Consider the following 16,297-nt stretch of genomic DNA (forward strand, 5'->3'; position numbering starts at 1 on the left):
AGTTACGGGGAATGCATACCTTCATTGATGATAAAATTTAGCCAATCCTCATTACTCAAGTTGAAACAAAGCCACTTGCACATGGCTCAATTTGAAATATTTATTTTTTAAATGGAATTGATGCAAACTATTCAGTGATTTTGATTTTATAGTGGCCGTCTTAGAAATATGCGCTATCCAATTTAGAATATATGTACTATCCAATTATCCAATTAGAATTAGTGTTGTTGTAATGCGCTAGATACACAATCGTGTTCACACTCTCTGAAGCATGGGTCAGCAAGTAAATTTACATAGCAATCTGCTACTTTGACTTTTTTACCTTATCAGAGATAGACTCCAATGAGATACGAGTCCCAGCTATTTCCAGACCTGCAGATTTAGGAAGGAGATTCCATATTTTTTGCCCTTCCCCAGCTCTCCAGATTTTGTTGAAAAAAAATTTTGATTTCTTTTAGATCAAAATTTTTTAGATTTTCCCTGCGCTTTTGCGATGTTGTGACATCAATGACTAAGGTCGCCATTTGGGAAAACACCTATAGAGGGCAGCTGCAGTTCATGGAACCTACCTACTCCGTTGAAGACATCACTTTTGTCTAGTAGCCATCAGTAGCCGTCATTAGGCACTTAAGCAAACTGGCGATGACGTGACATTGTTTACTTAGCACTTATCAGCAACCATTTATCAGGGGATGGTCTTGGCTGCCAACATCCATGTATAATTATTATTGTATTCTATTAACAATGAAGCTCTTATATTTTGAAGTTTTTGTTTTCTCTAATCAAATGTCTTCAAAAAGAAAATATACAACTGTTTTTGAGAGTTCATATACCCAAGATTATCCATCACTGGTAGCCATAGGCACTGTAACCTAGGGGCTGAGTTCATTTGAGCCCCCTCTCCCAATAAATTTTGAAAAGGGGGCTGAGCTTCCCCCAATTAATTTCTGAAAAAACAATGCAATGTACCTTCCCCATCCTACATAAGAGCTTGAGTCCCGTATATATGAGATGACCAGCACCTTTCAGCCCCCCCCCCTAATGTTTTCTTCATATCAGCGCCTCTGCTGATAGCATCCATGATGATTATATTCTGCTCACGGTCTACCCAGGACCTGCCTCCCCCCCCCCAGATAATTTCTGGATTTCAAAAGTTAGCATGTCTGTATAGGTTCTTATCATGGCAATAAAATGATAACTGTATGACATGCAAAAGTACGCTTGCCGGATTTTTATGAGAAAATTGGAGGATTTTTAGCTTCTGAAGGTTGGCAGCTCTGTATTTCATTTTTTTTCCCTTTTTTTAATCACTGGAATACTGTCAAAAAATTATTATTTTAGTTTTGTCTTTGGACTGTCAATTCAATTGTCCAGTGGATTTTTACCAATCTTATATGTTTGCAATTAAATACGTTTACAATTTAGAGGTTCACGGAACCTTTGCCCCCGATATTTTGCCTCCGACATTTTGTCCCCAACATCTCACCCCTGGCACGTTTCGTCCCCAGTACATTTGGCCTCCGGAAATTTCGCCCCTGACATCTCACCCAGGTACATTTAGCCCCAGGAAATTTCGCCCCGGACATTTCACACCGGGAATTTCGCCCTGACCTTTCGCCTGCCCTGATCATATCAGTGACCCAGTGAGTGACCATATGAGTGACTCAGTGAGTGACCATATGAGTGACTCAGTAAGTAATCAAGTAAATCGGAAATTTATCTCTGATATTTCGCCAGCCCTTATCGTACGCGTGACTGTATGAGTGAACATATGAATGATGGTGTGAGTGACCACATGAGTGATCAAGTGAGTTGGACATTTACTCGTGACATTTTGCTTTCGCTGATCGCATGAGTGACCAAGTGAATGAACACATGAGTGATCGAGTGAATTGAAAATTTATCCCCGAACATTTCACCTGCCCTGACCATATGAGTGACCCAGTGAGTGATCATATGAGTTACTCAGTGAGTAATCAAGTGAATCGGAAATTGCCCCCCTGTCATTTTGCCTACCTTGACCGTACGCGTGACCGTATGAGTGAATATATGAATGATAGTGTGAGTGACCACACCGGTGTGAGTCGTAAATTTGGGAAAAATATTTTATGCTTAAACTGAAAATTCCAAATTCTTAAAATCCATTAAAGTGTGAGTCACTTTGTCCCTCAGTGCTACGTAACCACCTATAAAAAAGAAGGGGATGAGGAGGATCATCTTTGCAGACAACTCCACCCTCGCACTTTGCCAATCACTCACTCTGTCAATCACTCAATCGCTCACTTTGTCAATCACTCAGTCGCTCACTGGGTCAATCATACGGTCATTCACTTTATCAATCTTTCGGTCACTCATGCGGTCATTCACTTTATCAATCTTTCAGTCACTCATGAGGTCATTCACTTTATCAATCTTTCGGTCACTCATGCAGTCATTCACTTTATCAATCTTTCGGTCACTCATGCAGTCACTCACTTGGTCACACATTCACTTATGCGTTCCATCACTCAGTAACTCCCTTGGTCACTCACACGTTCAGACCCTAGATCACTCATTTGAACACTCGTACCTGGTCACATATACAGTCACTCACTTGGTCACTCATGCAGTTAACCACTCGGTCACTCATGCGGTCAGTCACTCGGTCACTCATACAGTTAATCACTCAGTCTCTCCCTTGATCACTCATATGCTCAATCACTCAGTCACTTGCAAATTTATTCAAGCATTCACTCTGTCTTTCATTCCGTCAGCCACTCGGTCACTCATACACTCAATCATTCACTAGGAAACTTACACCAGTATTTAATTAGCCACTTACTTGGTCACTCATTCGGTCAGTCACTTATTCACTCAAACGTTCCATCGCTCAATTCCTCCCTTTGTCACTGACATGGTCAATCCCACTATCACTCACTTGATCACTCATACAGTTAATCACTTGGTCGCTCATGCGGTCATTCATTTGCTCACTCATACGGCCATTCGGTCAGTCACGTGGTCACTCATACGGCCATTCGATCAGTCACGTGGTCACTCATACGGTCATTCACTCATAAAGTCAATTGCACACTAGCTGATACGGTCACTCACATGGTGAGTCATTCTGCCACTCGCTCAGTCATTTGTACGGTCACTAACGCACTCCTACAGTTCATTTCACACTCACTTGGTCACTCATACGGTCACTCAATCATTCACACGGTCACTCATACAGTCAATCACTCATACGGTCACTCGATCACTCACACGGTCACTAATACAGTCAATCACTCATACGGTCAGGGCATGTGAAATGTCAGGTGTGAATTTTTCGGGGCCAAACGCACCAGGGGCAAAATGTACCGGGGCGAAATTTTCGGGGGCCAAATGTAACGGGGACGAAACGTTCCAGGGGGGAGATGTCGGGGGCGAAAGTTCCGGATCCCCAATTTAGAATACTAATAGTCCTTTCCCTGGTAAATTGAAGAAGGAACCACCAATAAAGGCAAATAAGGAATTTATTTGAGCTTTATCCTAATGCTTTAGGAATAATAATTCCTAAAGCATTTCGACACACCATAGGTGCCATCTTCAAAGGATGAATACAACCACTATCAAATCAAAGCTGACCGAGGATCCCACTTGAGTTGATTACCAAATTTTATACACATCAGAAAAAATAAGTCACTTAAAATCAGACGCCATGGTCAGAATCAAATATGTCCTTCGTGTGAGAATTCTTACCACGGCCCCTTTTCTCATATAAGCAAAATTGGTCATTTAATAAAATATGATACATAATAATTAATTTTGATTATCAATAACACTAATAAATGATGATTTGAAATCGAAATGTTCAATAATAAAGTTAGTGAAAAAAAATTTAAAATTTAATCGTTAAAATAAATTAGTTTTTGAAATTATGAATGAAGCCACTCGTGAGACATTTGTTGTTGTCTTAAGTAAATTCTGAAACAAATTTGAACACAAGTATATTTTCTTATTATATTACCTTATTTTCTGTTATGTTATTTCGGGTGTGTATGGTTCAGCAGGAGAAAATGGAGTTTTGCCAATCAATGCAACAAGATAATGATCAAATAAAAAAAAGATTGTCTGATATTTCAGTTTGTTAATTTCCTATCCAAAACATTATCCAGACATTATAGATAGCCAAAATATTTGGACTCAAGTCAGAAAGGCCCTAATTCCTAGGTTCCCCTAATTACCCAGGACCTCCTCGTGTCTAGGTTGGGCTCTGGCTATACAAATACAATGCCACAACAGGCAAAATGCCCAACTAGGTGGCTGAGAAAAAGATGCCCATAACAAATATGGATGTCATATATTTCAAAAATATAGCAACCCAATTAAAAACACAATCAAAAAATTATAAACAATATATACACATTATAAAATACTATACAATGCCCATAATGTATTTATGGTTGTCTTATTCTAAGTATGGATATCTGTCATTTATCTTTCAAATCACCAGTGTTACTACGATATTATTTATAGGTCCATATTTTAAGAAAATGTAATTTTGTATAATTTCAAACATAGGACTCTCACTTTTTTCTTGATTAAAACTAGCAAGCACCAATGGGGGAAAAATCATTGCAATTGATTATTTTCTTTTACATGTAATTCTGAATGCATCTCATCAAATATTTACTATTGTTTTATGAACGTATCAGAAATCTCGTTAGATTGCATCAAATTTCAACTTTCAGTTCAAAAATTAAAAGAAAAAAATTCAGATGAAACCATGCTAATTAAATGTAAAAAAACAATTGAAAAATTCTTTGAGAGAGATACGATTGATAATATAGTTATATCATTGAGTATAAGACTATTAATATACTACTACACTTAATAATGACTTGATTTTGAATTGAGTTGAATCAATCTTAGACGACCGTGTGAAAATGCAGTTTTCTTTCAAGGAAAAATGCTACATAAGTCACAGTAAAAAATTTTCAATTCAAAAAATATTCTTTTCACTAAACCAACGGCATCACAAGAAAAAATGCATCTGATGCTGAAGGAGCACGTATCCCCTATCTATATATTCCGAGGAGAAACGATGCTTGTATTCGGAAATAGTACCAAAATTTCACTTTTATCCTTATATTGTCATGACCAGTGTGGATACGGATAGCATTCTTGATAACCATAAATAGATGGTACCGCCCAAGTGTCTTACTCAAGTCATGAAAACCGGTCAATATAAAAGGATTTAGTAACATCAAAATTTTGAAGAAAAAAAACAAACGTTATTGTACTTATGAGGCAGATTCAATTAACATTTTCTTCCGCATGTTGATAGTTTCATTTTTTTTTCGGACACATTTCATTACAAATGCAAATGGAAAGGCCAAAGCAGGCAAATTGCCCATCGAGGTGGCTGAAATTGATCTGTATGTTTGAACCATCTGTTGTGTCAAAATCACTTTCGATATGGGATTATACAAAAACATTCAACATTACTCATCTGTAATTCATATTTCGTCACTTCCACACATGTTATCTCTTTGGGTTTAAGTAATTCACAAACTTGCACGAATTTATTAAAAATGTTTCCATTATGGCAGTGCTCCTCAAAGTGAGCATCGTGGCTACTAGGGGCATCACCAACTTCTATCAGGGACATCACGACAAGCTGTTAACCATTAATGTTTGCATCTGTGCATAAGCCGTTCTTTTATGAATGCACAATAGCTACTATAGTTTTCCTGGAAGCCGCAGATAATAACCATGACTAGGAGCCTAGGGTAAAGGAAGCCGCGAATATGACAAAAGTTTGACAACCACTGGCAATGAATATCATTATGTACAAAAAACAACATACAAAATGACCATAGCCATAAGTGAATGAACAGTGATGCTAAAATCATGGTCCTCCCCCCCCCCCACACATCCTGCTGCAAGGTCTCGTGGCTAGGCTCTTGATGGTCCACTGCTGTAGTGAATTTATAATGTGAAAAAAAAAATTATAATCGTCTTGGGGCTCTGAAACCAGAACCAGCCCCAAGTTTGTTGGAGGCCATGGCTCCAATAATGACCTAGTCATTAGCAAAACCAGTCCCAGGGGGATGCTGAGTGCCCGAGTGGCATGGTGGTAAGATGCTCAACTACCATCGTGAAGGTTGTTGTTAGGGTCTCGGGTTCGAACCCAAGGGAGGATATAGATAAGATATTTTCCCTAACGAACTCGAGGCGACCACCGATCTACAGCGCCTTCACTTCCAACCCATCTCACTAATGGCAGTAAATTGCAATATAGCGATATGACCAGAGTCTGTGTTTGGTGAAGTAGGGGAATGCTGAACCTCTTATCCCCAGATGGTGTTGGAATCTGTGACAGTAGGCTTTATCAATCAATTACAGTTTACATCTGGAATGTATGGAGCATATTCAAAGTGGAAAAAAATACTTTAGCTCTGTTTCCTTAACAGATGAAACAAGTACAACTACTGTGTGCAATATTCTTAGGGTTTTTTTGCATATGGAGGCCACCTTGGGAAAAGGGTCTGAGTTTTCAAAAACTTATTTTTTCCTCTCATCCTCCCATCGCCCCCTTAGTAGGGGTCTATTCGTAGCCCTCCTGATCATGTCTGTAGCCGATATTGTTCCCCCCCCCCTTGAAGAGTCCCATCACCCACCAGGGGGTGATATCACCCACTTTGGGAAACACTGGTTTAAATCAAACAACCCTGCCAAGAACCATTAAGGGGCAAATATTTGCTTTGGAACAGGAGTGAGTGCAGCTGTCACAAAGGCTCATCAGCTATCCTGTGAACAGCATGACCACTCAATGTGCAATCTGTGAGTCTGACAGAGGTACAACCATGCATCCTATTGTTAGCCATATTTAAGGCGTCATCTTTCAATGTCAGTTTTAGACATTCCTGCTCTCTCTTTTATGAGTAGAACTTATTATTATAAGTAATTTCATTGTTATATGGCATGAATTTCTGTTTCACATTCTTTATTCATTGAAAATTCATCTAGTTTTGACCAGTATTTATAGTGAAATCAAAAATATATATTTTTTCTATATATATAATATTTTATATATAATTTCTTAATTATGGTTAAGTGTGTGTATACATTCAATGTGTATACATTCAATAATTCAGAATGTATACACCAGTGTATACATTCAATGCTTGTGGTAACGTCTGGGGCAATTTTGTTGGGCAGTCATTATACTGAAAGAAAAATATAAAAGATAGTTGTTATATGAAAACATTGGGGACTTATTGTGCTAGTTGTCATAGCATAATGGTCGCTATAAAGACCCTCAACTGTTTTACTTTCATTGGTTTAATGGGTTTTTTATTATTGTTCTAGCCCTACAGCTTATACATAAATGTGAAAAATGTTATACATGTATGCATAGTATGATTACATACAGGGTGCATAGGTAAGAGGGCGTATGGCATTTTACTGGCAAACCATTGATGTTAGAGGAATATTTCCAATTAAAAAAGTATTCAAATAATGTGTCGTACTCAGATATGTCATTCATGTTTCAAAGAGTTGCATAGCTATTAAAATAAAAACAAACTTTTTGTATAGACACCCTGTGCTCAAAACCCCAATTACAAAGTTGTTGTCCTGTTTCTCCTGATCCAACAAAAAAAAATCTGCATTTCTAAATGCAATATTCATTCAGATATTCAAATTCGAAAAATGGAGGAAAATTGGGACAAATAACACCATTAAATGTGGGTAAAATGGTTTTCGCATATTTAATGCTGTTTTTTTCTCTGTTTTCCAAATTCAAATATCTAGATGAATATTGCACTTAGAAACGTGAAATTTTTTTTTTTTGTTGGCATCAGGAAAGACAGGACAACTTTGTAATTGGGTTTTTGAGCACAGGCTGTCCGTATAAAAAGTTTACATTTTTATTTTAATAGCTATACAACCCTTTGAAACATGGATCACATATCTGAGTACTATACATGATATTTGGATAATTTTTCTAATCGAAAGTATGCCTCTAGGATCAATGGTTTGCAGTAAAATGTCATAGGCCCTGTTACCTATGCACCCTGTATAAATGAGCTAACAATATTTTCAAAATAAATTATGCACTATCACACAAACTGCTTTCACCTTAGGAGCATATGGAGGATGCAACACGGAACCAGTGCCCAGAACATATCTTCCATAGCTACTGGTAAAAAGAAAAAAATCTGAATCAAAACATACATCAGAAAAGCATCTAAATATTACGTACATTACATATACTGTGTATACACACTGCATCAAGGCTTGACAAAATAATAATAATAATTTGCCACAGGCCCGTCATTTGGGGGTCATTACTTTTGAAAATACACTAAAAATGGTATATATATACACAAATATATATATATAATTATAAATACATTGAGTACATGTTCTTTGCCCCCCCCCCCTCTTGAAAAAAGTTGAAATGACGGCCCTGATTTGCCATGAGAATTTCTTTGGAGCAAATAAATTTTTTTCCCTAGAAGAACTGTTCCAAAATAATTATTTCTTTCCCATGTTAGCAGTCATGATGATATAAATTCCAAAAACTTTATGTCATCCTCAGACTCAAATCACATATAGAAAATTTTAGGTTTCAATACCATTTTTTTAGAAGTCATGGCGACCTGGAATTCATCAAACCCTTTTTTCTACACAATGAAATAATAAAATGACCTTAATATAAGTACTATAGCAAGCAATAGCACGGTCAATCAATTTGATTTGAACAAATCATGTGATGTAAGCTGTTCACTTATGAGTAACATGCATACATGCCAACCTTGGAACCAAGCCTCTCAGTAGTGGTACCAATTGTTGCTGGGGGGGGGGGGGGGGACCCAATTCTTCAAAATCCTGGAAAAAAAATATGTTCAGGAAAAAAAATTTCATTTGGGGGAGGGGGAGGCACACAAATGTTGTTTTAAATTCAATAACTTTCTTCAACTTCACAAAAATATTGTAAATATGACATTCTACACTGCTCAAAACAATTAGGGGAGCAAGCAAAAAAGTGAAGAAAACTGTGCGAGACAGCCACGTATTGGCATACAATGGATAGTACACGCGTATCAATGCGCAATACAGAAAAAAGACGTTAAAAAATTAGGAATTAAGCTTTAATTCTTTGAAAATATGGAAAAAAACATGAAAAGATGATTTAGGGCAACAATTTGGTTACATGTAAACGATAAAAAAAAGTACTGTTTAGACATGATGCATGAGTTTTAATAGGGCGTGTGGTCTCCTCGAACAGCTAAGACTGCTGCATACCTGTTTGCCATGGATGCGATGAGGTTATCGATCAGGCTTTGGGGAATACTGTTCCACTCCTCAAGAAGTGCAATCTGCAAGTCTCGGACAGTAACAGTCGGCCTTGGTCGAGCAGCAATGCGTCGTCCGAGCATGTCCCAAACATGCTGGATTGGATTCAGGTCAGGAGAGCACGCTGGCCATTCCATACGCTGTATTGTTTCAGCTTCAAGCATGTTCTCCACCAGACAAGCTCTATGTGGTCGGGCATTATCATCCTGGAAAACAAAGGAATCTCCAATGGCTCCAGCGTAAGGGATGACATGAGGTCGCAGTATCTCGCCTGCATACCTTCGGGCCGCCAAAGTGCTATTCCAAATGATATGCAGGTCCGTACGTCCGCCTATGCTGATTCCACCCCATACCATCCAACCAGCTCGTCTGTATTGTGACCTTTCACGAACGAATGCAGGGTTAATTTGAGTGCCCCTGTCCCTCCATACCAGAACACGTCGGGTGTCACACTCCAGACTGAATCGGGACTCGTCTGTAAACAGCACTTGGCTCCAATCATGTTGCTCCCAATCTCGATGTTCAGCAGCCCATCTTCTTCAAGCCGCACGGTGGCGTGGGGTCAACGGAATGCGGACCATTGGTCTACGTGCATAGAGCCCTCCCTCATGAAGCCGATTATGTACTGTTTGGCTGGACACCCTTCGTCCTGTTCCCAAGAGCAACCATCTTTACTGCTGCGTAGCATTCTCTGTTCTGTTTCAATGGGCTGTTAACTGTACATTCCGGTCATCAGTTGCTGTAGTGGCGCGTGGCCGACCTTGCCCTGGTCGACGTCTAACATTTCCTGTTTCTTGGAATCAATTCCACAGCCTTGCAACAACACTTCTGGCAACTCCAACAGCGTCCGCGACACTACGTTGTGTTAACCCGGATTCCAGTCTGCCTATAACACGCCATGCCATGGATTCCGTTGTTGAGACATCCTCAAGTCACCTTGTCTCAAAAAAAAATACTGCGCAATCGAATTTCACAATTACGGCAGTAAAACAGATGTTTCTGCAACATCCCGATTTCTGCCCTTATCTCCTTTTTCTGGTTTTTGACGTCATGAACTTTGATTTGCATATGAAGTTTTCTTCTTCCGTTTCCTGCTAGGCTTTAAATTATGGATGATTCATTTTATGTTACTTATCGGTATACAACTTTGCGTAATTTTGTTAAAACCATGTGCTCTCCTAATTGTTTTGAGCAGTGTATATAAAAATCGTTATGTTATGAACTTAAAGTTTTTTTATGAATTGTACATATTTTTTCCCTTCTGTTGGGGAGCGACTGAATAAAATTTTTTTGGAGGGGCGCAAAATTCCTAAGCCTGGTCCTGATTGAAGAGCTGTGTTCCTCATACGTGTTGCCCTTGTGCAAAAGGAACGTTTGCTCTTGATCATGTAACTGTTGGCGAGTGATGAAAAAAAAAAATAATAATAGTAATAAATAAAAATAAATGAGTCTGATGTCAGGTGACATAAAAATGTGGAAACAAAACTGTAAATTTTTGCATAGGTTGTGCAACTTCAACATGCGATGAATGTGCAAGAATAATGAAAAAAAAAATTGCTCCAATGTTCATCATAAATTCCAATTCGACACGCTTATTTTACATCTTTGTCGTATTATGGGATTACTGCAAAGTGTTTTTGGACTGAATAGAATAAATAATGTATACTAAATCTTATTTTTACTGAATGACATCATTTTTTAGTTTATTGAAGCCCATTTTATATTCATAAACAAATATAATTTTCCATTATGAATACGCAATTAAACAACATTGAATAAGAGTAGAGGAAAAACCCAGAAACCAAAAATAAATTCCTGTTTTCGCTATGAAACACTGTTCCTTCACAGTTTGGGTCAATTTGACCCAGTCCGCGGTTCTAGGTATACCAAAAGTGCCGCGGTTCTAGTGTTAAAGGGAAGGACGACTCAAATGTTTGTATTTTATGACATTATAAGTGTTCGATATGACTTCCTCGATTCATGCGGTCAACGTCCAGACGATAACCCATTTCTTACCACACTCATTTCAGCATATCTGGAGTTACTAAGTTCAGAACATTACATATGCTTGTTCGTAGGTCCTCCAAGTTGCATGGCAGTGGTGGCATGTGCACTTTCTCTTTCACAAAGCCCCACAAGAAAAAGCCACATGTGGTAATGTCCGGTGACCAGTGGCGTAGCCAGGGGGGGAACAGAGGGAGGAAAGGTGGAAAACAGCTATGAGCTTTTGAGCCCTAAAAAACCCAAGATTTTAGAGCACAAAAGGAGGTTCTGGAAGAGTTTTTTTTAAAGGTGGGTAAATAAAAACCTATAATTTTAGGTCAACAGCACTCTGATATGTAGAGAATGGAATTATAGTCTTCTATATTTGTACGATAATATATTGTACTATATTATATACGGTGATATTGCATAATTTTATGTTAAAATGTTTCTTTTTTAGAAACAGTGTCTTTTTTCAGGGCGTAGTTTCTCTTTCCTATGAATTACTTTGTTTATTTCATCATTATGGATATAAAACAGTGTGCCGAATTGGAGATTATTTCCTGGAAAAAGTTATGGCCGGTGTGTTAGTTAACTCATGACACGTGTATATATCCCCTCCAATTAATCCCAGTTTTTCTTAAAGTTTTGGCACCCATGCCTCCCCCCCCGACTTCATCATCATTTATCCGTGACTTCCCAGAATAGCCTGACACAGGGGTTTCTCGAACTTTTTCCACCCTTTCCCAAGGTCCCTTTGCCCCCCCCCCCCGGCTTTTGAAAATACACTAAAAATGGTATATATATATATATATATACACTACATTATATACATACATTGAGTACATGTGCTTTGTCCCCCCCCCCCCTGTAAAAAGTTGAAATGACAGCCCTGCCTCTCCCCTATTTGATACTTATCCGCGAGCTCCGCCTGCTCTCTAAAGTTGTTTAACAAAAAATATTTTCAAAAACCTTTGTCAGGGTCACCACTCCATGGTGCCCCTGACGAAGATTAAAGGCGCACCAGGGTGTCACGGTGCACAGTTTGAGATCCTCCTGGTCTAATGTAAAAAGAAAACCCACTTCAAAGAACTGAATAAGCATGCATGAATACACCAACGCGTTGAGACGTCCCTCAAACAAGGGTGGCGATGAGCCACGAGCACACACACTTTGAGAATCCGTTGAATATTTCCGAAATTATAATAATAAAAATGCACTATATATACTCATCGCTTTTTAAACCAGAATTCCGGGCATAATTTTTTTCTTTATTTCCCACAACACCACATTGGTGGTCTACGCAGAGCCGTCTTACGAGCATCAAAGGGACTTTTCAAAGGCCCTCTACCTGTTCAGAAATGTCTGCCTAACATTTCACTCATCCAGTTAAAAAAAATTCTCAAAATTTTAACTGGATCTCATCTTCATGAAGTCCCTTTTGCACTTGAAGCACCTGGACCGGGCCTGGAATTGTCCATATATTGCAAGGAAAGTTTAAAAGTAACTGAAGATACATACGTAATACGTATACTATTTCAGAAAAACAAAAAGTGGCCACGAAATGTTTTTCAATTAGCACTTATCCGAGGGCTTACAATACTTTCTAATATGAACTATGATGTCATGAGATTTGCCACACAGCACTTAACTGAATGCCCTCTGGTCAAATTACGAGGGGAAAAATCCAAGAACTTAGTCCAGAGGGTTCTCAAACTGTGCGTCACAAACCTTTGTCTGGGCACCGCGGAGCATCCCGAAGGTTTTTCAAAGAGATTCTTTGTTAAACTGCTCTGGGGAGCCGCGGGCAAGCATTGATTAAAGTAACGGGTAACCCCTGCACTAGTCTGTACCATTCATCACTCATATATTTTCATTCTTCTCTGATTTGTTATAAAACGCATCGCATGAATTTATTTCACGAGAAATAAATGTACATATACTATGCACAATGTCTTTTTAAGTTTTTCAACTTCGAGCAGAGAGAGAACTCCCCTTTAAATAGTATCTCCAAAGGAAGCCGGTAGATAATAAAACATAAAAAATATTTCAATTGATCCATACACCCGCCACTTTCACTTCAATTTGGAAGATGAGCAGTGACATTACAAACACGAATCAGAGATACTTAAATAGATTACGAACACATACGACAATTTCTGGTGCACACTAATTTGTTTGAAGCAGTGGTTCCTAAACCTTTTTGGATTCAGGACACCCTCTGCTTGTGCGTATGCAATCTAGTAGTATGTGATAACCAGGGCCGCAACTAGGGGCGGGGCATGAGACCCGAGGGGGCGCAAATTTCATTCTGAAACCTCTCCTTCAACATTACAAGGAGGTGTCAAAATGCACTTTTGCCCCGGGTGACCAAGCATCTAGTTGCGGCCCTGGTGATAACCACTGCGATCGTGTTGGCATCATGATGGATTCATCCCGGTGTGAACCCCACTAGTGACACAGTGGCGTTTGACTGAAGCGAGTCTTTTTTTTTTCAATGTCTAGGTACGAATGCTAACCGATCTTTCATTTGGAAAGCCTTCCCGCAGAGAGCAGGCAGGCTTTCACCATGGTATTTGCATAACGCGAAACTTCAGGCATCTGCCAGTTTTACTTCTAATATGGAAGGCAGATAGCAAAACTTCTCGAACTGAAACCATGCATAACTATGGCATCATATATACGTTATGGGCACGCATAATGTAAGAAAGAACTTGCCGGCATTCTTTAATTTGTTAGAGAAATTCCATAAGAGAAATGTCTTGGAAGTATATGCACGATTGAGTAAAAGTAGCGTACATGTGATACGTGCTTAGATAAGAGTGTAACGTGATAAAAGCGATTAAATGGAAGCATGAAGATTTCTCTGTACTTTCATATCTTGGAATAATTTTAGAGAGAGAAAAAAACATATTTTCTTTTCTTTTTTATTTTATTGTCCTTATCATTTTTTATATTTTAATCTAAATTTTTTCCAACTACCTTTTAGGGTGACTTCCCAGTTGTTTTTGATGTTTGTATTTGCATATAAGTACACAAAACATAAAATGGAATTTAAAATTGATTAAAAAATTAAAATACATTAACCAATTGAAAGGTAATTAATTTAATTTGAAAAATAACATCAACTGAAAAAAAAATAGATTTGATTTCTTTTAAATTGGGAAATTTAAAGTTCTTTCCCCCCCCCAAGGCATAATTTTAAGTTTGCGCCTTAAGCACGAACAAAAAAATGGCGCCTTTCACAATTTCGTTCCCCCACGGACCAAAACCTGGCTACGCCACTGCCGGTGACCTGGAGGCCAAGGAAACATCACTGTCCTTCTTTCCAGAATTTTGGAATAACCAAATGTAAAGGCATGTTTAAAATAATTTTTTCTATGTGTTTAAGTCATTTTGAATCTCTCATCACATTGCACTGAATTGTATAAAGGTCCATGTATGTATACCTTTGGGGTCGAGCAGTAAATTTATGTATATATATAACCATGGTTACACCAAAGTATTTCATGTGAGATTTTTTGTATTGCTGTACTATTTTCAGGGGAAGCATTGTTTTTGTAGATACATATAAATGACGAAAGGGCTTATGTTGGTGAAATACATATTATCTTCCTTAAGAAATATTTTTTTGATTAATTCTGCTAATGTTTTTACTAGTAATTATCATATTGTTTTTACACATATTGGTTATGTATGCATAATCGTGTTTGAAAAAATTACTTTAAAAAATTATAACATGAAAATAAAAGTAGTAATTATTATACAACTGTATAATTAATAATAACTGATTACATCAAATGATAATTATGCAATAATTCTGTAAAGTAATTAAAAAATATGTTTTTTTCTTTTTCTCTATCCGGTAATTTTCATCTGAGCTGTCTGATATTACTGTAATGCCTTTTTAAATAAAAATTCATATGCACTTTATTAGTTACTCGAAGTGTAACTAATATTTGAGAGTGAGTTTTTACTCACTTTGTCCATCTTATTTTGAATTGGTGGGTGATGTATGTCAAGTATAAAAAAAAAAGATTAAATGCCTATAAGTCTTTAATTGGATATAGAATGGTTGTTGCATCAGCACTTTACAAGTATGAAGAGAATATAATTCAACGTAGAGGAAGGCCTCCACTTTTGAAATGTTCTGAAGATGAGGAAGAGCGAATGTAGCAAAAAGTAGTTCCCCCAACCGATGAAAGTTTGCTTGGATGAAGTGTATCACTTTTCCCAATACATGGCCAATGAAAATGTATTGAAATGCAGATAGCCAGGATGCAAATCAAGAATCAGGGTGATCTGCACTAGGGTTTTCAAATTCCCGACACTTGGAAGCCTTCAGGAATCAGGAACAAGAAATCATATTTCCAGAGAATTCTCTGGAATTCCCAAAATCACTTATTTACAGTGAAACTCCCGTTTACATGACTCATTCCATTTATACAATGTTACTTTTTCAGCATCGATTACGCTTTATAATTTTTAAAATTAAAATATTTCATTTTGCACCACACAACTTCAATTACACTACGTTTTCACGACAATAATAAAAAATTTTATAATTGATTAATATTACATTATTATAATATTTATATTACTATAATATTAATGATCCATGCAGTTAAACATAGAAGGTTCACAATTCTTTGCATTAAAGGGTGAATTGGCACTCATGTTTGTGTAGTAAACTCTCCTGGTGGAGGTCCTGGCACCAGGTCCTAAATTTCATTGCAGTTTTTCCAATCTCCAAAAAACTCGTACAATTTCATATTTTTCCTGTTGCAGATTAAATTAAATTTACGCAGCATGAAATTTTATTTTCTCTAATTTTCCCATAGTTAGCAAAGGAAAGAAAAAAAGAATACCTTACCTTTTGCATAGTTTTAATTACAATTAACACCTATGCAGCACTATGATGGCTTCATTCCAATTATGCTGATCATATGTTTACACATCACTCTTAATCACTACTAATAAA

The 16,297-nt window shown here is 37.6% G+C and overlaps 1 protein-coding gene across 4 annotated transcripts in view; it reads right to left on the bottom strand.

Annotated features, from left to right (window-relative positions):
• The window catches only part of Mt2 (tRNA (cytosine(38)-C(5))-methyltransferase), a 244,870-nt gene that overhangs the window by 88,264 nt on the left and 140,309 nt on the right, over positions 1 to 16,297 (bottom strand). For 2 of the 4 annotated variants that reach the window (XM_089239441.1, XM_089239439.1), the window contains exon 7: positions 8,113 to 8,173. In XM_089239441.1, the coding sequence (XP_089095567.1) occupies positions 8,113 to 8,173 (61 nt within the window). The remainder of the gene's footprint in view (positions 1 to 8,112; positions 8,174 to 16,297) is intronic. The other 2 variants (XM_089239442.1, XM_089239440.1) reach the window with 1 other exon arrangement.

Source organism: Pholcus phalangioides, unplaced genomic scaffold (assembly GCF_987345545.1).
Source record: "Pholcus phalangioides strain wild (caught in Gottingen) unplaced genomic scaffold, Ppha-v1.0 ptg000011l_1, whole genome shotgun sequence".
Lineage (NCBI taxonomy): Eukaryota > Metazoa > Arthropoda > Arachnida > Araneae > Pholcidae > Pholcus > Pholcus phalangioides.